This window comes from Mustela erminea, chromosome 3, assembly GCF_009829155.1.
Source record: "Mustela erminea isolate mMusErm1 chromosome 3, mMusErm1.Pri, whole genome shotgun sequence".
NCBI classification, from domain to species: domain Eukaryota; kingdom Metazoa; phylum Chordata; class Mammalia; order Carnivora; family Mustelidae; genus Mustela; species Mustela erminea.
Window position 1 is genome coordinate 122,758,801 of NC_045616.1, and position 26,761 is coordinate 122,785,561.

Here is a 26,761-nt window from a genome sequence, read left to right on the forward strand (position 1 = left end):
CCGCTGCGGGCCGCCCCGACGAGCAGACTGCTCACCTGAACTCGCGGGCCCGGCCGCTGCGCCCGCCCCACCCAGGCCTTTTATAGCTCCGGGCGCCCGCGGCCCCAGCCCCGGCGGGTTTGCATTTCAAAGCGGGGGGAGCCTCAGGGCCGCGAATCAAAGGGGGAAACCCGTCGGGGGCGGGGGGTTCAAAAGGAGACAAATTGCCGCCCCAAGCGGGAGGCGGACTGGCCGGGGCCTGGAGGGGGTGGGGGCGCGGAGGGCGCGTCCCGGGCGGGAGTCCGAGGCTTCGCTAGGTGCGGGAGTCTCCTGGGGGCCCGACCGCCGAGCGCCACCAACGCTTCGTCCTCGCCGGGCCGGCCGCGTGCCACGCCCGTGGCCCCATTTTACAGGTGGAGAAAAGGGATCCGAGGGGCGGCGCGGGGGGACCCCAGGCCAGCGTCGCACAACTGCGTGGGCCCCGTGTTGCACTCCGCAGTGATCAGCTCGAGGTGACCGGTCAACCTGACTTCAAACAGGGTTCCCTCTGGAAGGTAGCAGGTCCTTAATCTTGGTTGGGGGGGGGGGGTAGGGGTCACGACCCCTTGGAGCCGCCAAAGAAAGCTGTGGATGTTTTTCCCGGGGAAATGCACATATGCACATACACGAGGCTGCATTCGACTGCATTCGTTTTCCTGAGTTGACTCTCCTGAGAAAGCTCTTTAAGAGGAAGTGTATGTGCGTCTTTGCGGGAACTTCTAGGGAATTTTTCACAATTCTCTCGATGAACCCTTTTAGCTCCCCAAACCTGCCCTTTATTTTAATGAGAAGTTTGAAACAGACACAGAAGCGGAGTGTGTAGTGAACCACTAAGATAGCCATCACCCAGCTCCAACCGTTAGCAAGATTTCCTAAGTTATTTCATCACTCCCCTCCCTTTTTTGCTACAGTATTTTAAAACAAATCCCCAACATCATCTCATTTTACCCCTACATACTTCAGCATGCATCTCTTAAACACACGGACGCTTCCTTACATAATATGCCATTAACACATCTAACAAAATTTACACGAATTCTTGAGTATTATCTAACACTCCGTTCATAGGCAAAATACTCCAGATGATTCAAACATGTCTTTGTAACAGTTGCATTTGGTGAATCAGGATCTAAACGCCCTGATTCATTTATCATAGCTGGGGCCCACTGGTATTTTAAGTGAGTCTTGAATCCCCTTACCCTGTTAAAGACTGGTAAACATTTCCTAGCTATCCAAGGGGATGTGCCTAAAACAGGTGAGGAGCTGGGAGTGTGTAGCAAGGTTGAGAGATCTGGGGAAGGATTCGTGAAGGACAAGACTCTGGGTCAAGAAGTCTTGGGGTGCTGGGTTTCTTTTCCCCAGTGGGGGGGGTTCAGTGTCCAAAGCTGCACAGAGCCCCCCATTTTGTTTGATCCTCCAACATTTCCTGAGGACACCCTAAATGTGCAGGGACATGAGGCCCCCCAAAGGTGGACAGAATCAGGGTCTTATCTATTTGACCTGTCCCTTCCCCAGATCACTGCATGGGGTAGGGCAGGTTGGCATCAGTTCAAGACTAGACAGATGTGTCAGGATCTGGATACAATTTACAGGGTCCAGTGCAAAATAACAGTGTGAGGTCCCTTGTTCAAAAAGTATTAAGAAATTCAAGATGGTGACAGGAGAGAATTCAACCATGTAAGGGGCCCTTCTAAACACGGGACCCTGTGTGACTGTACAGGTGACACCTCCCCACCCCCACCCCAGGAAGCTGGCCCTGGCCAGTTTCTTGCACTTCTGGGTTCTGATGGTATGGTACTCTAACAGAATGGGGGCAGTAAAGACAGGGCTCCCCTTCGGGCTCATGTACAGGTGGAAGCACTGAGGCCCAGAAAGGAAATGGACCATGCCCAAGTTTATGCAGGAAAATGAAGGCTGGCTGGGGTTGGGGAGGGGCTGCTGCCTGGGTTGTCACTCACATGGAGGTGCACGGAGCTGCCTCTGCAGGAAAGTCTCCCTTTCCCAGGTTGAAAAGGGGACATGTTGGTGAGATTTCCTCAGAAATCATCTGGAGTGAGGGCTCCGCAGAGGACTGACCTTTTTGAGGGGTCAGTAAGTACACAGAGAAGGGAGAAGAGGCCCAGGAGGACTGGGTTCTCTCTCTGAGTTGAGTTCTCTCAACTCTCTCTCTCTCTGAGTTGAGTTCTCTGAGTTCTCTTCCTGCTCAGACCAGGAAGAGAAAAATCTGGACTGAAGGACTGAGCTTGGGGAGGGCTGCAGGGCACACCTGGGACCTCCCAGAGAAAGCTGTAGGCACAGACATAGATTTCAACCCCTCCATAATAAAGTGTTCCCTAAAAGGCCATCCAGCACGAAATAGGCTGTCAGGAAATAGAGAGTGAGCTGATTGTCACAGGAAGTATGCAAGTGATTGCTGGAGGGCTCTGGTCAAGGATGCTACAGAAATCATGCCTATCTGGGGGGTGGGGGATTGGTGCTTTTTAGGTGCCCTCTAAAAGCACAAAGGTTGGGAGTAGGTATAGGAATTCTTTTGTTTGCGTGTTCATTCATTTGAGGCATATTAACACTCCTCCTTTGTGTTGACATTGTGTTTGATAGTGGGTGAGGCCTGGCCCTTGGGGTTTTCACAGTGCGGGGGGGCAGGGCAGGGGAGAAGCATGCATGAATCAAATAATCACAAACAAAGGTAAAATGACATCTTGGTAAGGGTCCCAAGAATGGGGATGTTTGACCCAAAAGCAGGAGACATGGAAGTCTTGCAAGAGGAAGTGACAAAGGAGTCAGGGTCCCTTGGAATAGGGAAGGGCATTTCAGGCAGAGCGACAGTGTCAACAGAGGTGCTGAGGCCCAAGGAGACACATGGTCTGTAGAACCGGACCTGGAGCGCAGTGATGGGAGGCAGGAGATCAGTCTGATGAGGGCAGAGCAAGGCCTGGGGAAAGGCCTGTTGAGAGGTGTGGGAAGGCTTTCTTGAGGGCTTTGAGTGGTGGAGATGGGAGCTGAAAGACGGTGGAGAATGAGCCAGAGGACAGGCGGGGAGCTCTAGAGCAGCGGCGAAGCTGTGGACAGGTCCAGGAATGATAGAAGATGGTGCCCAGGATTGGATGGTGGCTGGGAGATGGGGGAGGGCCTGGGGGAGCCATGCCAGCTTCTCCCTAATCCCCTCAGTGTTGTCCTCCCCCAGGATAGGGGCTGGGACAGGCCTCCCTCTCCACAGACAGGTGCTGGGGTAAACCTCTATTTCCCCCCTGCCCTAGGCCTGCTCTTTCTTGTGCCCTGCTGTTGGGGAGGGTGAGGCAAATTCACCTCATTGCTGGTTGAGGAAGCACAGAGAGGTTCAGGGATCTAGGCAAGGGCACAGAGGGACAGTGCTGGGTACAGAAGCTGGATCTCCTGATGCCAACAGCCTTTCTTGGTGCCTAACCAGAGTGCCCAAGGGGTCCTCAACCCAGCCCTGCTAAGCCTCCAAACCCACCCCTGGTCCACCTAGAGTAGGAGAGCAGGGATAGGAGACTTCACAGCATCCCATTCACGGAAGACACTTGGGTAGCCAACTTACTCATTTTACAGAGGGGGTAACTGAGGCCTGGAAGCCTAAGGGAGAAGGGATTTTTGCCAAGTCCCACAGCAGAACAGTGCTTTCGTGGAAAACCTCGGTCTTCTGACTGCCAGCTCAGTGCCCCTTCATCCCACCTCTCCGAGAATGCAGGGTTTGGCCCTCCACCTGGTGCCCGAGTGACAATGATAACAATAGCACTACTACCAAGGGAGAGAGAGAGAGAGAAGGAGAGAGAGAGAGAGCACACGTTCACTAAGTGCCGGGAGCAGGGCCAAGACATTTGCGCGTATTCTTTCCCGTAGGGTGAGCTAAGGTCCTGCTATCCCCATCTTGCCGATGAAGCAGCTGGAGCTCAGAAAAGTGAAGTCACCCACCTGAGGCCACAGAGCAGGAGAGTGGCCTGTCTGGAAGTTTTTCTTTCTTCTCCAGCCAAGCCAGCCTGGGAAGATAGTGCACCCATGTGTGTGTCTCTCTCCTAAACCTGGGATTTTGCTTATACAAATATCTGCTTCCTCTTCCTTCTCTGGCTCATGCAAAAGAGCCTCAGCTCTTCTCCCCTTAGCCTCACCTTTAGATGGACACCCCCCAGCAACCAGAGACCCGAGACAGCCCTGATATGACACCCCAGCTCCCCCCTCCCGAGGACACTGCAACTTTGTTCAGAAGTCCCGGGCTGGGCATTGGGGATGGCTAGTCTGCTTCACCTTAGCCTCAGACTTGCTATGTGACCTTGAGCACTTTCCCACCTGGGTCTCAGTGTCCCTGTATCCCCACTGGGATGTGTCGGACAGTGGCCCAGCATGATACTGGGACTGTGTGTATGGAGAAGCTTCCGTCCATGTCACAGCCTCCCTCTTCCTCTGACCGCCTCTTATCTCCAGGAGAGGCTGTTAATTGGACCCTCCTTCCCTCTGGCTCCTGTGGTGGCCCCTCTCTCCTCGGCCCTGACCACGGCCTCCTGGGGTGGAGTGCAGAGGCACAGTCTCATAAAGATCTTGGTGATAACTTGGTTTTTAAACAGGTTTATGGCCCTGGAAGAGGAAAGATCCTGGGCTGAGCTTTCTGCTGGAAATGGTTTGCTTAAGAGAAGCTGGTGGGCTAACTTTCAGCCTACCCAGATCCCAGCCCAAGGGCTTTGACTCACTCTGTGACCTTGGGCCAGGAACGCTCCCTGGCTGAGTGCTTTCGGAGCTGGAAGAGGGGCTGGTAATTCCTGCCCTTCCCACCTCCAGGGGGCAGACGTGAGGCTTACAGGTGGGTGCTGGGGCTCCTGTGGAGGTGTCCTTTTCTTCTGGACCCCTCCATCACCTTTCCTCTCACCCTCCAGAGGCTGGGGCGCCACCTGCTGGGACTGCAGGGTACTGCCAGAGGGCTCGCGGGCTGCTGTCAGTCGTGACCCCTGGACAGACTTGTGGGTTCTCCTCCTGCTCCCTGTGGAGGAGGGAGGCAATCCCCCAGTACACAGCCGCTGAGGGTTCAGAAGGGATGCTAGAATCAAAGGCATAGGGGTAGAGTGCCGAAGAATCACTGTGTCTGACCCATTGTTCAGAGGAGACACAGTAGAGCCAGGGAAGGAAAGGAATGTCACAAGGACTGGGGCCCAGAAGTCCCAGCTCCCTGGCCGGGGCACTCCTGCAGCCTCTCAGAAGGACCTAGTGCTGTGGGGAGGGCAGTCAGTCCAAGGTCGACCACGATAGCCTCCATGCTAGTCCCCCACCTCACTTGGGTTAGCCCATCCTCCGGAGTGCGCCACAGAGACTTGGTCTTATCTGTCACTGTTTAAGATCAGGCATGGACCTTCCTGACCTTCAGGATAAAGCCAGGCTCCTCTTGGGGCCACAAGGCCCTGAGACCTAGCCTCTTGGCTTCCTCTCCAGCCTATAACCCTGAATGTCTCCTTTCTGCACCTCACCACTCTTTTCCTTCTGCTCAAACACACCAAGCTCCTTTTGGCTTCCAAGTTTTTGCATATGCTGTTCCCTCTGCCTAGAACACTGTTCCCACCTTCATGCTGTGTCTTAACCTCAGGTCTCAGTTGATATATTTCTTCCCCAGAGAGGCCTTAATTGACCTAAACAACTGCCCTACCATTATTCTTCATCTCTTCACACTAAACACAATTTGATATTATTAATTTGTGCTTTCCTTTGGTGTTCGTGAGATCCATGAGGGTGGGGCACACAGCAGGTGCTCAATTAATTTCCATTGTGTGGATAAGTGGCAAGAGGGACAGCATGGCCTGTGAGTCAGAGATCCCATTCCAGACTTGCTGTGCCTTCATGCAGGTTTGAGCCTTCTCTGGGACCCAGCATGTCCAGTGTTGGGGAGATAGGTGGCCTCTGATGGCCCCACTGTTTTGAGGATCCTTGAGCCATCTGGATGCCAGAGCACACCCTTGATTTCTAGGGTACTGAGCCTGAGGTCAGCGGGATGCTGAGAGAGGCCAAGCCAGGCAGGGCCTCAAAGCCCTATCTCCTGGGACCTTGGCAGACTTTGGTGGCTATAGTTTGGCCTAGTAAGAGCAGTCCTAGAAATCTAGGGCAGGAATGTGGCCCAAAGTCCACCCCCCTTGGTTTGTCTGTGCAACCGGACAGCTAGCATGCTGAGTGTCCAGGATGGGAAGGGGCAATTCCCACTGTGTACCTGTTCTGCCTCCCTAGCTGCAGGTACAAGGTAACACCTGCTCAGAGTATGCAGGGTGGAAGGACACTGGGCTAGACGTCAGGATCCTTGCATCCCAGGACCTCTCTCTCTCTGCTAACTTTGGGAAGTCTTCTCCACTCTCTGGGCCTCAGTTTCCATGCCTGTCCTATGGGCACACTCTTAGGACTCTTCCCGCCCAGATATCCAGGATGACAGTGCTGATGCCTGGGACATGTGTGCTGCTTCCTTGCCCCAGGCCTGGAGAGCCTGGGAGGGGGGCAGTGCTGGGAGCGTGGGAGAGCCAGATGTGGTGGCTGCTGGCCCTGCCTGAGTGAGAGCTGAGCTGGCCTACTGGGAATTCTCCCACTCAGGAGCCCTTTCCGGGCCCCCCTCCCCCTGCCCCACTGAGAGCTGCGGCTTCCGGCTCTGACAAGCGTGGGTGGGGGTCTGGGGGGTGGGGGTTCAGTTCAGCCTGATTCCCTCCTTCAGGGAAGAGCAGTTCCGTCCTGGGACGGGAACATGACGAAGCCTTGCTCAGTCACTCTCCAGCGCGGGCTGCCATCATCTGAGCTGTAAGATGAGCATTTGGATGGGCTCCCCTGAAGCCCGGATGGTGGACTTCTGTGACAGTGGCTCCTTGAGGCGCCTGAGAATTGTCACCTTCGGTGGGGCCCCCTTGCTCTGCTCCTTGCATAAAACACCAGGTGTGTCACTTATGTGGACCTCTCAACCACTCTGCAAGGGAGACACATGCATCCCCACTTTACAGCTGAAAACACTGAGGCTCCTAGAGCTCAGGTAGTGTCATTTGTTCAGGCCACGCAGCTAGGAAGTGGAGGAGCTGGGCTGGAACTTCCAATGTCAGAGCTCAGGCTCTTGATCTGCCTCCATGCAGTGGGGAGGAGGGGTGCTGAACCCCAAGGTCCAGAGCTCCCTTCTCCCTCTAGACCCCATTCGCTCCACCTCAGGCAGGATGCTCTGTTCACCCACTGTGAGCCCAGCTTTTCCAAGTCAGCATTGTCCCAGGCTGGACCAAGCTCCCTGCATCTTGGCAGTGCCTGCCCTGTCCACGGTGGGGCTGGGGGCCATATGGATCCCCCACCCCCCAGCTTGACGGTACCGCACTGCCCTCTGTGCACAGAGGAAACCGAAGCCCAGAGAAGGAAGAGCTCAGCTCAGGGGCACACAGCGATGGGCTGCAGCTGGAATGAGGGAAACTCCATATTTCGGTAATACTTCCAGACACTGTACTGAGTCCTTTAAGTGTGGTACAAATTGCAGTAGTCTTTCAAATCATCCCTCAAACCATCTCCATTTACCAGAGGATGAAATTAAGGCTTGGAAGTCTCAGTGACTTGCCCAAGGTCATGCAGCTTGGCGTTGCAGAAGCCGGAATTTGAACCCAGCTCTGTTTCTGGCTCTGGACTCTGCCCTTTCCATCATGACCCCCCCTGCGTCATCTGTCCAGCTCTTAGTGCGTTCCCTGTGGTGTTCCGTGGGGCTCTGCATCCCCCAGCCCCATCTCAGCTGAGAGGAAGCTTAGCAGCCCTGGTGCCTGCCAAGGGTTAATGGTGGTAGGGGCTAAGTGATTCCAGATGGGCCAGCCGGACGGCTGGGCTGGCCGGAAACCGGCCGCCGCCAGCTTCCCGGGGGAGCCGCCACCAGCCACCCCCTCCCCTCTGTGCTGCATCTCTGGCCCCCAGCTGTCCCCTTGCCCTGGGGCCCACCAGCCTCCTCTCTCTAGCCAGAACCCAACTCTAAGCCACTTGTAAACAAAGCATCCCAAGGGCCTCCCAGCACAGTGGGTTCAACCCTGTTAGGTACAGATGGGAAACTGAGGCTCAGAGAGGAGAAGATACCTATCCAAAGCTACACAGCAACTCCACAGCTGGGTCTCCTCACTCCCAGACTTGTTTGGGGGTTGGGAGTTAGGGGTATGAAATGCCTCCTTGATCCCCCACCCCCTACCACCCCTGGAGCTGTTCTGGTCCTAGCCGTTGGGTCAAGGCTTTGGAAGCGAATGGCCAAGGCAAATGCTAAGAGTTGCAAAGACTCATACAGTCTTCGGGCGTAAGAAATATTAGCGTAGGCTTGACCCTGTGGTCTTTGGAGTCCCCCTACTCCCCCCATGACCCCACTGCTACCACACTGGTCTGGGACCCCTCTCAATCCCCACTCAGATAAGACCAAGAAGGGACCTCAAGATGGATGTGCTGTTGTGATGGCATAAAATCCCAGCTCAGGAAAACACTCCTGCTCATGAACTGGGGCCCAAGGTGAGGCCCAGGAGAAGAAGGGAGTAGACAGAGGTGCACTAGGTAGGACAGAAGGAGCCCTGGGTAGAGTCAGGCTCTACTTGTGTGACCTGGGATACCTTTCTTTCCCTCTCTGGGACTCAGTTTCCCCATGTATACAGTGTCAGGGCAAAAGGCAATTTGCCTCAACTCTCTAAACCCTTTTAAAATGATGCCCTTGGGCATCTAAGGGCCAGGAGTCTATGACCAGAGATGTCTTCTGGTCTGAGGAAATGAGGGCGGACTAATTGGGTGGGACAAGAGGTCCAACCAGGTTTTGGAGGGGCTTCAGCAGACCTTAGCGGGGAAGGAATGGCAAGAGGCTGGCAATGGAACATCCGGTCCTCAAAAATCTGTGTTGGGGGACTGAGCGAGAGGCAGGGACAGGGTCCCCAGGAAGAAGGTGGGACAGGAGCCCCAGTCGGCTCTGCAATGTGGGGTCAGATCCCCTGTGTCTGCTCCATCATGGAACTCAGGAGGCCTGATTCCATGCCAGTTCTGCCCTTGCTGTGTGAGCTTGGGACGCTCCATTCATGCCTCTGGGCTTCTGTTTCATTGTCTATGAAATGGGGAAATAATCCTTTCCTGATGCTCCAGGGCCTGTGAGAGGACAGGCAAGAATATGTTTGGAAATCTGAAGCACACCGGTGACATGGAGCAGGTCTCCTTCCCTCTCTGCGCCAATGCACACCCACCTTGGGTTTCTTCTTCCAAAAAGTGACTGATATTCAAAAAGCATCAGTTAAAGGCACTCTCAGCCTCCTGTCCTTCTTTGGGGACCTGCCTGTGCCTCCTTGTATCTCTCACGAGCCTGGGCAGGCCTGGAGTCAGGGACTGTGTCTTACTCACTACCATGTTCCCAACACCTGTCACATAGTAGGTGCTCAACATGCTTGTTCAATAAATGGATGTTGGGTGCCTGGGTGGCTCAGTGGGTTAAGCCGCTGCCTTCGGCTCAGGTCATGATCTCAGGGTCCTGGGATCGAGTCCCGCATTGGGCTCTCTGCTCAGCAGGGAGCCTGCTTCCTCCTCTCTCTCTCTCTGCCTGCTTCTCTGCCTACTTGTGATGTCTCTCTGTCAAATAAATAAAATAAAAAATCTTTAAAAAAAATAAATAAATGGATGTTGATTGAATCAATTATATGGGTTATGAGAGCTGCATTTATACGTGGGGAAATAGGCTCGGAGAAGGGAGCCCGCCCCAGGTGCCACAGCAAGGCATCAGGGAGGTGAGGCCAGGCCACTTTTTAATAAAAAGTGACTCAGCGGTTGGCGTGGGCTGCGGAGTTTCTAAACATCCCCTCACATCCTGAGAGAGCAGGCGACGGAGGGAGCAAGCAGAGGGGAAAAAAGGAAGAAAAACAAGAAACTTGGGGGAAAAGAAAGAGAGGGGGGGAAGAAACTGAAATTGAAAACAGACACACGCGTCCTCCTTCCCCGCCCCCTCGCCCCCCCTTCTTCCAGCGGAGCCAATCAGCGACGGCCCTGCAGCCTTTCCCCCAAAGTGGGGGGGGGGGGGGGAGCAAGGAAGCCCACAGTGGTGTGAGCTCGTGGGGCTGCCAGCGCCCGCAGTCCCTTCCCATCCCGTCTGGAACCCAGGATCCCTCTGTGAACAAGTTGGGAGCAGAGAGGAGGAGGACAGCAAGGAGAGAAGCGGCCCCTCTGACTAGCGGCGCGGGGCAGCAGCCTGTGCCGGGCAGCGCAGCCCAGTCGGCCAGACCCAGGGCGGCCCCTCCTGGCAGCCCTGCTCCTCCAGAAGGATGCTTTGGGAGTGAGGCCACTCCTCACCCCGGCAGCCCCTCACTCGCTCCATTCTCTCAAGGCTCCCGGAGACTACAGCTGTCCTCCCTGCTCTCCTGCCCAGCTACTGCCCCATTTGGGGTCCAGCAAAGTCTTTCTGTTAATGAGAGGTCAGTGAGGAGGACTTCCTGGAGGGGGTGACAGCCCACAGCTCAGGACTATGCCCACACTTGAAGGCATTAGCAACAAGGTAAGTGCTGGGAGAAGGGGATCCCCAGTCCCTTGCCCAGTCCCCTTGATCCAGTCTGCGCCTTCTTAGGTAGGTCAAAAAATGGAAAATATTTTTAACAAAACCAGATGGGAGGAGGCCGGGAGGCTGTGGGCGACGTCAGGGCTGAAGGAGCCAGCTTTCTCCTCTCCTGCTCAGGCTGCGTCTGGGGTGGGTGGCCCTGGTCTCCAGAGCCCTGCTGCCCCCTGCTTTCATCAAAGGAACCTCAGAAGTTTCTGGGTGCAGACTGAGGGCCTGAGGGGGCTGGGAGAGCTGGAAGAAGCTTGAGAGGGGAGTTGGGAGGCGGCAAGCGGGGTCCGCGGAAAGGGGATCTAGCCGGGGTTTGGGGACCTCGGAACCATGGCCCCTGTCTCTGGGCCCAAGCCTTGTCCTTAAGAATCTGTCTGGCCCTAGGCCAGTCCGCCGCCAGGCAACCTCTGGGGATTTAAATGGATTTGCAGATTTTCCAGATTCCTAAGATGTCCTTCTAAACCCCCAGTGGCTGGGAAAGCATGAAGACAAGGGGGCCGTGGCAGGCCTAGCCAAGTAGTCACGCAGCTGGGGCCGTGGGGCTGGGGGCCTGGGCCTGGCCGAAAGATGTGGGGGGCCCCTCTGTGAAGAAGGGGGAGTCGGTTGTTGGGTCCTTCCTTCTGGACCCAGGCAGCTGCTTGGGCCGCCTTGCTGCCTCCCTTCTTCTGGACGCTGCTTTGACTCTGTCCTACAACATGAATCTGATCTTGATCCCGTCTTTGATTCTCCCGTGTAGAAAGCCCCAACTCCTAACAGTAGCTGCCATTGATTGTCACCTACTGCATGCCAGGACCCCTCGGAGAGCTTTATGGGCCTGATCTCACGTAACTCACCAGCAGCTCCGAGGTGGGCACGGATTTTATGTTGGTTTTGCGTGTGAGGTTCAAGGCAGCTACGAAACTGTTATCACAGTGCTAGTAAGTGAAAGAGAGCTCAGGAGATAATAAGCTCCCTGCCCTGTTTCTCCAAACTTGGGGCTTGTGTTCCTGCCAGTCAGATCCTAGGGTTCCCAGGAAGAGTATGCACAATCCTGCCCATGAGAATGCCCTTCCTCTATCACCTCCATTTTCCTTCATGGACCTTCCCGACTTCACCTCCTCCAGGCAGCCTTCCAGGCTCTTCAAGTCTTCCAAGTGCTTGCCATGCCCTTTGCCTGGTTGCTTGGCCTTCTCTTCCTGTGTGTACATCAGAGATCATTTGGGCCCTAGGTTCCCCCATCTTGTGTTCTGTCCCCAGCATGGGCAGGGGGCAAATGTGCTGATCAAAGGTAGGAGGGGGCTCACTGAAAACTTTCTGTGTGAGACCAGAACCAGGCCCCTCGGTTCCCTCAGGTGCCCTTCCAGAACATCACGTTGTTCCTCCCAATGGCATTTTACTGTGTCAAACAGGGAGGAGCGTCCCGGCCTGTCTCTGCAATCCCAGAGTGCACAAAGGCCTCTGAAGTCGTGCAGGCCTCCCCTGCCTCTGAGCAAGAGGCTCTGGGTCCACAACGCTCAGGGATGGAGGACCATGTTGCTCACTGTCATAGAGTGCTTGCTCTGTGCCAGGTGCAGAGTCCGGGACTCCATGCCCCTTGTAACCTCCGCAGCAGCTCTTGGGAATCCATACGGCTGTTACCCTGTTTGGCAGAAAAGGAAAAACCAAGGCCCAGAGAGGCTACCTGACTTTTCCAGTATCACACAGAGTTGGTCCTTAGGCCCAGGTCTGCTTGAAACCAAAGACTTAACCCCCTGCTACCCACGGAGGCCCAGGTCAGAAGGGAAAGACTCTCCATCCTCCCACAGAGGCTACTCCTGGCTCCAGCACCTTCCACAGCAGGAAGTTCAGCATCAGGCCCCACCTGCTCCCGGGTCCACCTGGAGTCTGGCCGGGTCCTGAGTGAGGAAGGAGACCATCTGACCAGCACCTTCCCTTCACTGGTGACCAGGCGGCCCTCCCTCCTGTGTGGGAAGAAGAGCTGAGACTTGTAATTGCCCACAGATGTGGGACAGCAGAAAGCACCATGGATTCAGAGTCAGGAGACCTGGCGTTGGCCCTGGCTCAACTCAAGTCCATTGCTTGGCCAGCCCCGGGTCCCCGTGTCCTTTATCTGGATGGCATCTACATCCGGAAGGCAGTGGACACCATGGGTAAACCACATCTGGTTTGGGCATCAGGGGACTGTACATTAATCCCTAGTTGGCTTCTGGCTGGCTGTGTGACCCCGGGCCAGCGCTCTGTAACTCTTGGCATCAGTTCCCTCCTCTGCGAGCAGCAGGGGCACGTAAGCCGTGCGAGTGTAACATAGGTAAGGTGCTGAGCAGCTCTTGCTGGGCTCTCACAGGGCTGGACCTAATGGTCATGGGCTGAGAGAGGGTCACTGCTCTCCCTTCTCCTGCATGGGACTCGGCGGTGAATTAGTCTGGGATCCACAAAGGACCATGCCCACGGGAGGGACCTGGACACCATAGGTATTGTAAAGGCCCCTTCCACCTTCCAGGCATGGTCTGGCTCTGAGACCAGCTGCCTTCTGGACTAGAGGAGGGGGCTTCGTGTTTTGCTCAGGATGGGCTGCTGAGTGTGGTGGAGAAAGAAGAAGGAAGTAGAGGGTCCCTTGACTGCCCTCTGTGCCCACCTTGTGTCCTTGTACATTTCAGAAACCTGCAGGCAGTGGGCCCTCGCCCTCGGAATGCAGGGAGATCTTCCTCCATTGTTTTCCATAGGCCTTCCTGGGGGCCCCCAGGAGGCAGAGTTCATAGCCCCTATGCTGGGGAGCAGTGGGGACAGGGTGAGATAACAGGGACCAGCAATCCCTGAGTGCTTTCATCGTGCCTCTCATCCCATTACTGTGACGTTCACTGCTGTGGTCCTTGGGGCTTCGAACAGGCCCAGCATTCAGAAAGTGCTTAATAAATATTTGCCAAACTAATATAATCGTCACAGCAACCTCCAGCAGTAGATATAAACTCTCTCTGTTTAACAGATGAGGAAATGCCCAGAGAGGTTAAATCAGTTGCCCAAGTTCCCACAGCTAGGAAGTGGGAGAGCTGGGGTTTTCGTCTGGGTGTTTGTGACCCCAGAGCCCAAGAGAGGCTGGGTGGGGTGCGGGCCACCCCTGAGGAACCAGCATAAACTCTGACAATGGGCCTGAGCTGTGGGGACCCCTCAGAGTTCCAGAGGTGGTCCTCAGACCCTGGAACCCATCCTGTGTGACGGTGGCTGAGTCAGTCCTAAGCTGGGCCTCAGTTTTCCATCAGTAAGACCCAGGAGGTTGAACGAGATGATCTCTGAGCTCCTTCCAGGCCGAAAACAATTCCAGGATTCCAAGCCCCACCAACCCAGATTGGCAGCCACACAGCCTGTTGGATACACAGGCATCCTGTATCTTTAACTTCACAGTGAAAGGATTTTTTCTTACTCTTTCTTTACCCATTACAGAAAGAGGTCAGGATCGATGTTCACTAATGGAAAACTGTAACCTGCTATAAAGAGGAGGTTTCTAACTCTTTCCAGAGTTAGAACAGCCCATTCGTTAATGTACTCGGTTTCTTGGGGAGCTCCAAGGGTGTGTTCCTGCAGAGCCCCTGTGCCCATTTTCCTGGGGTACAGAGGGAGGAAGTCAGAATATGCGCCTGTTGGGGTGTGTATGGGTGGATGCTGTGAGCCTTTAGGCTCCTTCCGAGGCTGATTTTTCAAATCTCATGTGCTCCCTGTCCCCACTGCTCCCCAGCATAGGGGCTATGAACTCTGCGTCCTGGGGGGCCCTCAGGAAGGCCTATGGAAAACAATGGAGGAAGATCTCCCTGCATTCCGAGGGCGAGGGCCCACTGCTGCGGGTTTCTTCAAGAGGAAGAAGGGCTTTGGCTCAATGGTGCGTGGATGAATGGTGGGGTCCAGAAGTGAGGGAAGCGATGCGGGGTCCTGATGGGAGTGGGTGTGCAATTTACACACTTGTGGCTTCCCGTTTAAGAGCCACCTTAAGACCCTCCCAAGACTTCAGACTCAGAGCCAATGGCTTTGTAAACCCCCAGACCCTCACCCCAGGGACCACCCCCTTCCTGGATGCTTTCTGGGGCACCCTGCCCCCAGCCTAGTTCAGGAGGCTGCAGATCAAAGTGTATTGCTTTAGCTGCACCATTAGTACCCTTTCTTCTCTCTTCAGGTCAGGGCTCTTTGATGTCGCAGGAGCCTGAAACCTTCCATCTGCCAGAGGTACCAGCTTCTCTTGGGAAGTGGGGGCAGCAGGGTCAGGGAGTCAGTCCCTGAGGGTCAGAGATGGAAAAGACTCCGGGAGTCACCTGGTTTGACTTCCTTGTGCTACAGGTGGGAAGCTGAGGTCCAGAGAAGAGCTGGTCCAGAAGAGAGGTCCAGTCGTATGGACGGTCAGTGGTAGCACTGAGCCTGGGACCCAGCCAAGTACATGCTGTCCATCACCTCTGCCATCTGGGGGACTCCCTCAGCCTCAGTTCTCCCTGGCTGAGGTCACAAGGCAGAATTTGGGCTAAAGAGGAAATGCCATTTCCATGAGTAGAGTTTTGTGGACCCAGAGCTCTCCCCATGTCACTTCTCTATTCTGGCCAAAATTTCCTTTTATATAAGAAAAGGGGGGACCTAGAGTGCCACTCAGTGACCCCAGATGTTCCATCCTGCTTTTCCCTTAGCCTCTGCCAGGCTTCTGTGGCTGTTTCAAATCCTCATTGCCGCCCTTAGTAGCCTTCCTTCCCAGAAGTTGAACCAGCTGGCGGCTCAGGGTCTCCTCGCTTGAAACTGAGCCTCATTTAGGCATGGGGGGATTCCAGGGTCAGTCCATAGGGCGAGGCTCAGCTTTAGGAACCTGTCACAGCCGTAGCTCAGGGAATGGAGCTTGAAGGAAAAGGCTTGCTCTGACGCAGTAGACGGTGAGTTACCCCACCCCTCAACCTGTATTTGCACCCTTATCCTTTCTCACTCTGCGACCTGTCTGCAGAATGGATAAATAATGCGTGGGAGAGACGGATAGACACACTGCTGCCTGGTTGGACAGCTGGCCTCCCTTTGAGTCCAGGGAGCAGGGCTGATGCTCCACACTTAAAATTCTTTTCTTTCTTTCTTTCTTTCTTTTTTTTAAGATTTTTATTTACTTATTTGACGGAGATCACAAGTAGGCAGAGAGGCAGGCAGGGTGAGGGGTAAGCAGGCTCCCTGCTGAGCAGAGACTCTGATGTGGGGCTTGATTCCCGGACCCTGAGATTATGACCTGAGCTGAAGGCAGAGGCTTAACCCACTGAGCCAACCAGGCGCCCCTCATGCTTGCAATTCTTCTTCTTCTTCTTCTTCTTCTTCTTCTTCTTCTTCTTCTTCTTCTTCTTCTTCTTCTTCTTTTTTAAAGATTCTTTTATTTATTTGACAGAGATCACAAGCAGGCAGAGAGGAGGAAACAGGCTCCCTGCTGAGCAGAGAGCCTGATGTGGGGCTCAATCCCATGACCCTGAGATCATGACCTGAGCCAAAGGCAGAGGCTTTAACCCACTGAGCCACCCAGGCACCCCCACATTTGCAATTCTTTTTTTTTTTTTAAGATTTTATTTATTTATTTGACAGACAGAAATCATAAGTAGGCAGAGAGGCAGGCAGAGAGAGAGAGGGAAGCAGACTCCCTGCTGAGCAGAGAGCCCGATGCGGGGCTCGATCCCAGGACCCCGAGATCATGACCTGAGCCGAAGGCAGAGGCTTAACCCACTGAGCCACCCAGACACCCCTGCAATTCTTAATGATTTTGGAACTGGGGTCCCGTGTGTCCATTTTGCACTTGGCTCCACAAATTACATAGCTGGTTCGATCCCGGGGCCTCGATGGGGGGTTTGAGATGGTTTCATATCCAAAACTGGCCTCGCTGCCACACCCTCCCACAGATGCTAACCTGCCCCTGTCACTCCCGTTTGAGGATGGGGAGCTCCCTCCTCCCGCAGTGCTTGGAGCTGGCCTGTTACCGCTGCCCAGCCAGCAGCCAGCCACCCCCTACCCCACTGTTAATGTCCTGGTGCCTCCAGAACAAAGCCTGAATCCTCACCCAGGACCCAGGCCTTTCCCAGAGTGACCTCTGCCTTTCTTCCTGGTATCAGACATGAGCCCTTCCCTACCTCTTTGCTAAAGAGCCCTGATTTCTGATGTCAGAGCTCTCCCCCTGCTGTGCTCCTAGATGCCCTGAGATCTCCCATTTCCCACACAGAGCCACTGTGGGATACCCTTCCCTGGCATCATCCACCAAAGAAACTGGCTAAATCCCGGAGGCCAAGGTGGAGGACGCCCCCTCCCCCGCTAGAAGAATCCCATATTCAGGACACTTGCCATTTACCCAGCACCTGTTTTGTAACAGGTGCTTTTCATCATCATTGCTGCCCCTCAGAGCAATGGAAAAGGAAGTCTGGAAAAGGAAATCTCTTGTGTCATTTTCTTGGAAATTGGAACTCAGGGAAGTTAAAGTCAGAGAGGTCACACCGTTATGAGGGAGGAGAACTGGCACTTAACTTGGACCTGGATTAAGTGGCTTCAGAGCAGGACTACTGCACCTGACCTGGTTGGGCTCCTGTGTGCTTTTGGTGCCCTGGGTGGCACCAGGCACAGCTTGCTGGCTTCGGGGTCCCCTTTTGCCCTCCAACCTAGCCCATCCCATCACCACCCTGGAGGGAAAGAGTCACCATCGTCTGCCCATGTCAGCTCTCCAGCCTAGTGAACCCCAAGCCATTAGAGGACATGCCTGAAGACCAGAAGGGCCAACCCCTACAAGGCTGGGTGATCCCTTATGGTGTGTAAGCATCTATTAAGCATCTACTGTAAGCCCAATTCTGTATTAGGAATTTGGGGGCATCTGAAAAAATTTTAGGTGTGTTTCCTCATTTGTGGGGAATCAAGTGAAGGAACTAAGGCAAAGGTACAGGAAGGGTGGTTGGCAGACCTGGGATTAAGGCCTGGGTCCTGGTCCCCGGTGGGCCTTTAAATTCCCGGCTCTGCTAGGGGACAGCCCCTGCCCGCCGAGGCTGCCAGCTGTACCAATAACAGGCAGCTACCCTTCCTAAGAAGTCCTTCTGGAAGGGCCTTTCCCATCTCATTTATCCCTTCACTGACAGGCCCGGCCAGGGGGCCTGAGCTGTGCACGCACTGGCCGGGTGAGTGAGTAAGTGACTTATTCTCCCGTGAGTGCAGGAAGAACGAGGCCCCTGACTCGGCACAGGGCCGTGTGCCAGGCCCTGTTCTAAGCATTTTACTTGTAGGAACTCATTCAGTGGCCTCCCCAGCTCAGTGACGAGCCCCGACTTCCAGATGGGAACGCTGAGGCGCAGAATAGCGGAGTAACTGTCTGTGGGAGAGTCGGCGTGCAGGACTGGAGAGGGAAGGATGAGAGACAGACGCTGAGAAGGGGAGAGGGAAGCAAAATGTGGGCGTTTTCTCCCCTCTGGCTCTGCCGCCCCAAGGGCTCTGAGGGGAATCTCAATGCTCCACGTTGGCTCCAATTAATGGCAGGGTTTCTCTGAGCCCTCGCTCCGCCCGCCTGTGGGCTTGGGCTCGAGGCTGGTGGGGGCAGGCCACGTGCTGGTGGGTCAGGACAAACGGCCTGAGGCCTGCCTGCCCCCTGCCCACTTGGCTCTGAGAAACCATTCTATTTGCGGCCCCCACCCCGGCCCGGGGCTGATCCCGAGCTGGCAGCAGCCCGGGGAACAGAAGGTTTGCTTGTCTGCGTCTGCTGCACCCCCCTCCCCAGCCTCAGCTTGGGACCCCTCTCAGGGGCTCCTTTGGCTGCCAGGATCTGGGCTCTCCGTTGCCATGGCACCGGCCGGAGATGAGGCTCAGGGGGGCCGGGGGAGGGCAGGGAAGGCAGTGCAGGGAGGGCAGCGAGGGATGGTGGAGGCCCAGAACTCTGCAGCTGCTGAGGTGCTGGGGCCCCAGCGGGGGTAGGCCTGGACCCCAAGCACAGCGGGCCTGGGCCTGTGCTGGAGCCGGCCACACACCTAGCCTGAATGCCAGGGTGCTGCAGCTGGAGGCCCTCATGAGGGGCCTCGGGGCAGGCCAGTTACTGCTGGGGCATAGCCTGTGCCAGACCCAGGCTGTCCTCAGCAAGGACTCCTCTCCCCACCCATGAGCTGACCCTCAGGCTCTGCAGGGAAGTTGCTGGAAGGATCTGAGCTCCATCCCTAGCTTTTACTTTCAAATTGCTGGGTGAGCTGGGGCACGCCCCGTGCTCACTCGGCCCCGCAGCAAGGGAAGGCTAAGGACTCTCGGACCGCAGGATCCTTCAGTCCTTGGGAGCCTGGATTCTGTACAGACCCCATTAGGGTAACCTCGTGTAGTCCTGTTTCCCTATGGACAGACCTGTTTCCGGGCGGGAGACAGGGCCGCCCATCGGAATGGTTAAGAAGACAGGTTTGAAGTCCGACAAGCCTGAATTTGCACCCCGGCTTCATGGCTTACTGAATGTGTCACCTCGGGCAAGTTACCAGACTTCTCTGAGACTCAGTTTCCTCCTCACGAAAGGAGAATAACAATTGTCACAGGACTGTTGTGAGGACAAAACAAGATCCCCAGTGTAATGAACATGTCTGAGCAGCCTGACCTCTGAGGGTCCCGAGCCTTCCAAGGATGGCCTGGGTTTACGGATGAGGGGGTGAGCCCCTGGCCATAGGAGGTGTGCCATTGTGGACAGGACGACCCCTTGGTTTGCAGAGAGGAAGAGGGAGGCGTGTGGGGGCGAGTGTTTGGGGCCCCTCCCAGCCCCAGGGCCGTAGGGCTCTGTGAGAGGTGGTATGACTCTTGCCTTGTTCTTCGGCTTCAGGCTCACCCCGTTACAAGGAGGGCCTGGACCGACAGGCGAGGTCTGGAAGCAGAGCGGAAAGAACGAGGCGGGTGTGGCTCGTGGACGGAGCCTCTGCTGGGTGCCAGGCATGGCTTTGTCATCTTTACCTCCTGCCTCAGGGAGGCTATGATGCGGGTGTGGAGCCAGGGTGCTTGGTGGTCAGTCGGTTTCACCACTGGCAAGCCCCGTGCCCAAGGGCAAATGATTTAACCCCTCTGTGCCTTGCTTTCCTCATCTGTGAAAGGGGGCCGCCACCTAGAGGTCATGGGTTGTTCCGCTGACATCAGCCCAGGTACTGGAGGAGGCCCAAAAGAATTCAGAGAGAACTATTGTTATCCCTGTTGTTTTCAAGGCCAGCTAGCTCCTTGTTCCATCTCACAGGGGCTCTGGGGGGTCCAGATGGGATCCAGAGGACTCCAGTCCGGGGATCCACGGGGCCTGCGTAGAGCCCTGGGGGTAGGGTGGGCAGCCGTGGGGGGACCAGCAGGGAGGCCAGCAAGGCACCAGAGAAGGCAGGAAGCATTTGCTTGGGAGGCGGGGGGCGGGGGACAGGAGCACACTGCAGGCCTCCCTCCCTCACTGACCTCCTTCTCAGGACGGGTTCCCAGCCTGTGTGGGGACCAAGGCCCCCTCCCCTGGGCCCCCAGTGGCCGTGAAGCACACACTGAGTGCTTTCCCACGAGCTGTTCCAAGTCCCGGGCCTGCGTTATCCCCCACCCCCACGTGCACACACCCTGGCGGGGGAGGGGATGTGTGGCAGGAGGGGGTGCTCAGGCTTGGGGGGAATCAGTCCGTTCTTTATCAGCCTGGCTTGGATCCAGACAGATGTTTCTTTTTATTTTGAACTTCCAGAAAATAGGTCATTTCTTTCCATTGTGTCCCTGGGGAGGCCTCCTGGGGAGAGGAGCGCACAGTGAGTGACGAGAGCGTGGGGGCCTCACTTGGGCCCCAGGGAGCCGGGAGGGCAGCGACCTCCCTTCCTCAGTCATGACAAGCTGTCGGCAGGGCCGCCGGGGCGCCTAGTTTCTTAGAGGCTGAGTTAAGAAGCCCCCCAGTCCTGGGGGTAGTGGGGGGCCACGGACATGCCAGGGAAGAAGGTGGTTAGACAGGTATTTCAGAAAGGCTCCCCTGGTTTGGAGGGGACAGCCTGCAGCTGGTGAGACAGAAGAGGGGCGGTGCCATGGGAAGCCAGAGGTGACCAAGCTTGTGCTGGAAGGGGCGGGGGTGGGGAGATCAGAATGCCAGCCCATGGAATGGGCACTGTTATTCTACCCACCTGGACTTCCAGAACGTCTGAAGCCCGGGTCAGGCCCCAACTTAGCTTTTTTTCTGCTGCTTTGTTTGGGGGACCTCATAGGTACCCAGAAACCAGAAGTTCCTCTAGGTCTGGAGCCACATGGCAGAATGAGGCCTGAATGTCAAGCTACATCACTGTGCGATTTGGGCCAGGTTGCTCTCTCTCTGGCCCTGAGGTGCTCTTCTGGCTCGTGGGGAGATTCACTGTGTAGAGGTGGAGTGCTGAGCCCTCACCAACAGATAGGAGGGGGGCTTAGCTTTGAGGGTGGCAGGTGGGAGCCCCCCAGCCTCAGCCCCTTCCGAGGCTTCTACGCCGACTGTCTCCCTACCCAGGGGAGTCTGCAGTCCTACTTGGCTCCTGGGATGAAGGCCCCCCACCCATGCTGCCAGAGCACACCTACATCTCAGCCCCCTTGGAGTAAGGCCCCCCCGGGCCGCCCTCTGCCAGGTCCAGCCGGTGCGGCCCTCATTCATGTGCTCTCGCAGCTGCCGGAGGGAGGACTCCATCCCTGGCTCCAGATGCCTCTTGCCCCCACACACTCCTAGGCCTCAGGCGGGCTGCCTTCTCTGAGCTGAGTCATGACATCCAGGCCAGGGCGCCTCCCCGGGTCCCCACCCCCATCCCAGCATTCCAGCTCTGCACAGCTGCCTTCCCCGAGGGAGTGGGGTCCTAAGAGCCACAGGCAGCCCTGGAAGTGCACCCTGTGTACAGATGGGAAGTCCACGGCTCAGTGAGGGGCACGACAGCACGACAGGTGGGTGACAGAGCTGGGGCAAGAACCCACATAACCTTATTCCCGTCAGCCAGGAATCTGTCCTGGTTTGTCCCCGGGGACGCAGGGTGGAGAGGGGTGTACAGAAGAGAGGAGGAGGCTGCCAGCAGTGTCCCCACTTCTGCTTGCAACTTAGCCACTTTCTCTGAGGACAGGACAGGAAGAGTGACTGCCCGCAGAGTGGGCCATGAAGGTAGCCTGAACCTTGGGTCTTGAGCTACCGGCCTCACATCGGGGATAGGGCTGGAGCCAGGGCTGCCCAGTCAGGTGTGTTCCAGCGCCCCACCAGCTACCTACCTGAGCCTGGCTTGCCTAGGGCAAAACACTGACACCTGTCCCTGTTTTTCTCTAAGCCTCAGTTTCCCCACCTGTACAATGGGCACAGGAAGAGGGTTGGTTTGGAGAGATGATCCCTGAGGGCCGTGAAGCTCTGATATTCTGTGACTCTAACCCCGTGACTCCTTGGCTAGGCCTCCTCCTCCCTCTGGCATCTTGTTTATTCAGAGCATCCCTGGCCTGAGACTGCCCGCCCCAACACCCCCCTCCTCCTTGCAGCAGGGCTGCCTCCCATCCTCACCTCCCTGCTATTTCTGCCCATTCCCTGCCTCCAGACAGAGGGTCCCTCCATCCACTCGGGAGCCTACAGCCCCTCCAACCCTGAAGCAGCTTGATGGCAGCTCTCAATCCTGGCCCTTTGCCTCATTCTCATCTCAGGAAATGACACTGCATCCCCAACACACACACACACACACACACACACACACACACACACACACGCTCCTGCCCCCCCCTCAGTGTTCCAAGTCAGAATCAGGAGTAGGGGCTCCTGCAAGCTACCTCTCACTCCAGCCCCTCCAGCCTCTATCACCAGGTCCCATCGCCTCTCAGCTAAACCAGTCCCACTCTGTCCCCAGCCCAAACACAGAAGGCGGCGGTGGCACGGGCTGGCCGAGAGCACTCTGCAGACAGAGGTTCGGTCTCTGCTCTGCATTCCTAGGCAAGTTCCCTACCGGTTCACTGCCTTGGTTTCCCCATCCAAAACAGGAGTGACCCTTGGATGTAGCCCACAGAGTCGGCTGGTGAGCACTGGCTTGTATTGGGTGTTGTGGCTGTGTGTTCGGATGTGTTGAGGCCTGCGTGCACACAGGCCCCCCTGCACGTGTGCAGCTTGGCTGGGGCCGGGTGCACATGTGATCTGTGGCACGTGTGCACCCCGCCCATGGGTGTGTGGGAGAGCGCACAGGCAGCAGTCTGCGCCGAGAGCGCGTGTGCGGCCATGTGTGCCGGGTGCCGGGGAGCTGTGTGCACGTGGGATTTGTGTGGGCACGCACATGTGCAGTGCCTGCGTTGAGGGCTGGGCACACACATGGCCTGGTGCACACGGGTGTATTTCCGAGCAACGTGTGAGTGCGTGGGAGGTGGGGCTCTGGGGTGTGTGAGAGCATGCCGGCCGTGTGCAAGCCTCCCCCACCGCTGGCAGCCAGGGAGCCCTCCTCCCTGGCCTCCCTGTGTCGTGGGAGTCTCGGGACCCCGAGGGAGGGAAGCTACTGCTGGCGGATGTGGTCCAGAGGACTGGATTTATTTAGATTAAGGTGGTGGGAAAGAATCACAGGAGCTGGAAAGACATAAGTCTGGGCTCAGAGTGGTTCCCCAAGCATGCCTGCTCCCCAGATTTGGGGTCCACATTCTGCTCCCCCAAACGGGTCCTTCTAATTCACTGGGAGGAGCGGGACAATGACTCCATCTTTGGACCTCTGCCCCCACCAGTAAGAGGAATCATGAGGTCTTCCTGGCCCTCAGCACCCTCCTCATGGGCAAAGAGGGGATCCCTGAGAGTCCCCGCCCTCTCTCTGCTTCAGGGGCCTCCCCAGGCAGGAGAGTATGGCAGGTAGGAGGGTGCCTGCATCCTGACTGTGACATCCATCTTGTCCCAGGTGACTCCTCCCTGGAGAGCAGCTCTCCCCCTGAAGAAGGGGGAGTTGTCACAGGCAAGCCTACAACCTCCGAATTAGCTGCTTGGGCCTCTGTGGGGTTGGCTGGCACTACAGCAGCCTCTGAGAAGCATAGAGGTCCATAAGGCATTGGGTAAATAACTGGGGGTATCAGGGAGTCATCTAAGATGGGCCTGGGAGGTTGAGTCTGGGGCCCCCAAACTGTACTCTTGTTCTTCCCAGTCCTTCTGTTGTCCACACTACCTTTTCTTTTGCCACCTCCTGGGTTTCCAGATCACCTGTTTATTTGTCTCAAAGTCCCCTGAAAGGCCGGCTAACTCCCAATTGTAGATATGGGAAAAGTGGGGCCCAGAGAGGGAAACAATTTGTCAAAGTCCACACAGCGTGTCTGTGACCAAATGGTCAGGGAAACTCAACCTGTGGAATGAGATGGGTTGTGGATTGACGTGACTCCAGCCTCGGTAACGTAGCCCCCTCTTTCTCATCGGCCTCACCTCCCTAAACCACCCCAGCAAGAATAACAGTGACCAGAACCTTCTCTCTAGCAAGTGAAAAGCACAGTTTTAGGACAAGGGTAGCTCTTTGAGTTGCCCCTTCCAAACTTCTCCTTGTATTCATGGGGGGGGAAACTGAGTCCCAGAGAAGGCAGGAGACTTGCTGAGTCTCACGGTGAGTCTGAGATCCCTTGTGACTGGAGCCAAAATGTTCATTTCCTAGAGTGAGAAGTCGGTCCAAGATCCCTGGAGCATCTACACTGGCCCTGAGCACTTCTGCCCAGACTATCCTCTCCTTAGCCTGATTCTGCCTTTTTGCTGTGTGATTAGGCCACAATTCTGTCCCTCTCTGGGCCGCTGCCTGTTCAAGAGGGCCCCTCCTGGCTCAGAGTCTCAGAAACTCTGAGCTGCCCCCGGCCCCACGCCCAGCAGGAGAGGAGCCAGGGTCAGGGGAGTTGGGGGCCCAGCCTGCAAGGCCCAGCCTTCCAGAGCCAGGCCAGCCCTGGTCGCAGTGACCTCCCATCTCCAGGCCAGCCGACCAAATTCCTCCTTTAGAATAATAAACAGTGTGGCCAGCCAGGGAGGCTGGGAGGGGAGCGGCAGGGAGGCTGAGATGACCCCCTCCCCCAGCCTGGGCTGCTAATGATTTTCTTTGGCTGGGATCTCAGGCAGGAAGGGGGGAGCAAGAGGGGCACCCAGCTAGGGGCACATGGGCCTCTGTGGGAGCTGCTGGCTCTGCCTCTGCACTGATCCCTCTTGCTGGTGGAAGACTGGCATCCAGCTGGAGAGGTTGGGGCAGGAGGGACGGGAGTGGGGGTGCTGTGGGAGGGCTGGGCTTTGTCTCTGGAAGAGTCAAGAGAGAGGAATGGGGAGGAATGAGGAGACCCTCAGGCAGGCTGGTCGAAGGGATGGGGAGGAGGAGGAAGGGCAAAGCAGAGTTGCTCAGAGAGCTTCCTGGGGGGCTGGGCAGTAGGGGTAAATGCTGCCCCCATAAGTGGCCCACTCCCCATCATCCCATTTTGAGCTGGCAACTGAGGACACAGCGAGAGCGATGGCACAGGAGGCAGCCCCCATGGGGCTCAGACCTGGAGCCCAGCCCTAGACTGGGAAGTAAAGAGCCATGTGGGCGTGGCCTGAAGAGCCAGGCCTGGCCCGGCAGCCACTCAGGGAAGTCAGCAGACCCGCAGCCCGGGAGGCGCCCTGTGCCTGGTCACGCGGTCTCTTCCCACGTTTCTTGCTCTGTGACCCCTGTCTCCTTCTGGTCACCTTCTTATCGATGCTGCAGGCAGACCCTTGCCAGCTTGGCTATTGGTGGTTGTCTGGAATCCGCAGATGGAGCTGCTAAGGGCAGGGATGGAGCAGAATCCCACCTGAGTCGATCTGTCTCTCTGTGGTCCTTCTTCTGTCTCTGGCTGCCTCCTTTACCATGTGCATCCTCCTTCTTGGTCTCTGTGTCTGTCTCTTTCTGCCTCCATCATTCCAGATCTCTTTGTCTCCCTCCTGGACAAGCTCTGCTGGGTCATCCTGCGTGAACTTCTTTCCCATCCAGAGCCTTGGTTTCCCTGTCTGGACCCTCGGGGGTGAAGGTGGGGGAGCTTGGATTCAGCAGTCTCCAAGGACCTCTGAAGACTTCCCGTGCAGTGGGGCTGCCCCTGGGCTCAGCCCCTGGCCCCTCTCCCCTAGGCCTCCCTGTGCAGCTTGGGGCTGAGTAAAGGGGGCCCAGGCATGGGGGTGCCCCCCCCCCACATTCCGCAGTCCTGACTCCCCCGCTTCCCTTCCCACAGCCGCCTCCACTTCCTGTTGTGCTTTTGGAGCCTGTGGGAGTTCTCTGGGTTCTGGCTTTCCCCTCCTGCTCCCCCAGGCCTTTCATCACGCTTTCCCAAATATTTGTCCTGGCAGATAAGAGCTTGGTATTGGAACTGTCACCCAGATGACTGGCTGTTAGAGCTGGCGGGCCCCTGGACACCATCCAGCCCGAGTCCCCCACTCCCACTGCACATAAAGAGAAACTAAGGCCCAGAGAGGCCTGGGTTCAGCCAAGGCTACTGGAGAGGTAGAGGCAGAGGCGAAGTTTGGTCCATTCGCCCTGAGGCCCAGCCCCATGCAGGGAGTGGGAACTCGGGCGAGTATCCTCTTGATCATGGGACATGGGTGGCTTTCGACTTCAGCCTCATAGACATGGAGGCTTGGTGGTCTGCGCTGGGGTTTCCTCTGCAGGACCCAGGTGCTAAGTCCAATTTTGCAATGACTGTGCCCACTCAGCCCTTACCCCTATATTTAACTCTGCAGGACACCATGCAGCTTCCGAGCACCAGGCCAGCTCCTGTCCTCAAAGGTAGGTACACTGTGGCTTCCAAGTGTCATGCCAGCTCCTGTTGTCAAAGGGGTAGGGGACCCCCAGGAGGCACTGAGCAGAACCCTAGAGCTGGCCAAGGCTGTTAAACTAGCACTGGGGCCTGGGAGCCCAGGGACACTGCTGTGCTTGTGAGCCTCGATTTCCTGCCTTTCCTGCGGTGCTCAGTGGAGGCCTCCTTCTACTGTTCACTCAGCTCAGTCACCCCCGTGTCCCATCTCTTCTCAGTACTCTGGGGTACCAGCCTGGCTGGTCTGCTTCCGGTCTGGGGCTCCCCTCCCATGCCTCGATCCCTCACTGGCTATGAGCGCCCAAGTCCTGGCTGGGCTTCTGTGAGCACACCCTTCCCTCAGTACTGCCTGTTCTATGCTGTCGGTGCTCCGGGGGGCTGGGTGGCCAACCAGGCAGTGAACGGTCACCGGCCACCAGGGACCAGCCGACAGCCTACCAAGGACAGGTGCCTGGCTGGCTAGCTGAGCACCTGCAGGTCTGGGGGACGTGGCTTACAGAATCCTGCCCAGGGGACATTAGCAGG

The 26,761-nt window shown here is 56.6% G+C and overlaps 1 protein-coding gene across 3 annotated transcripts in view; it reads left to right on the plus strand.

Moving 5' to 3' along the window:
• The first annotated feature begins 10,024 nt into the window (after positions 1-10,024).
• PDGFRB (platelet derived growth factor receptor beta) overlaps positions 10,025-26,761 on the plus strand; it is a 35,386-nt gene continuing 18,649 nt past the window's right edge. For 2 of the 3 annotated variants that reach the window (XM_032337336.1, XM_032337337.1), the window contains exons 1-2: positions 10,025-10,504; positions 26,163-26,208. In XM_032337336.1, the coding sequence (XP_032193227.1) occupies positions 10,475-10,504; positions 26,163-26,208 (76 nt within the window). In that variant the 5' untranslated portion in view covers positions 10,025-10,474. Of the gene's footprint in view, positions 10,505-21,085; positions 21,410-26,162; positions 26,209-26,761 lie in introns of those variants that run through there. The other variant, XM_032337338.1, reaches the window with a different exon arrangement.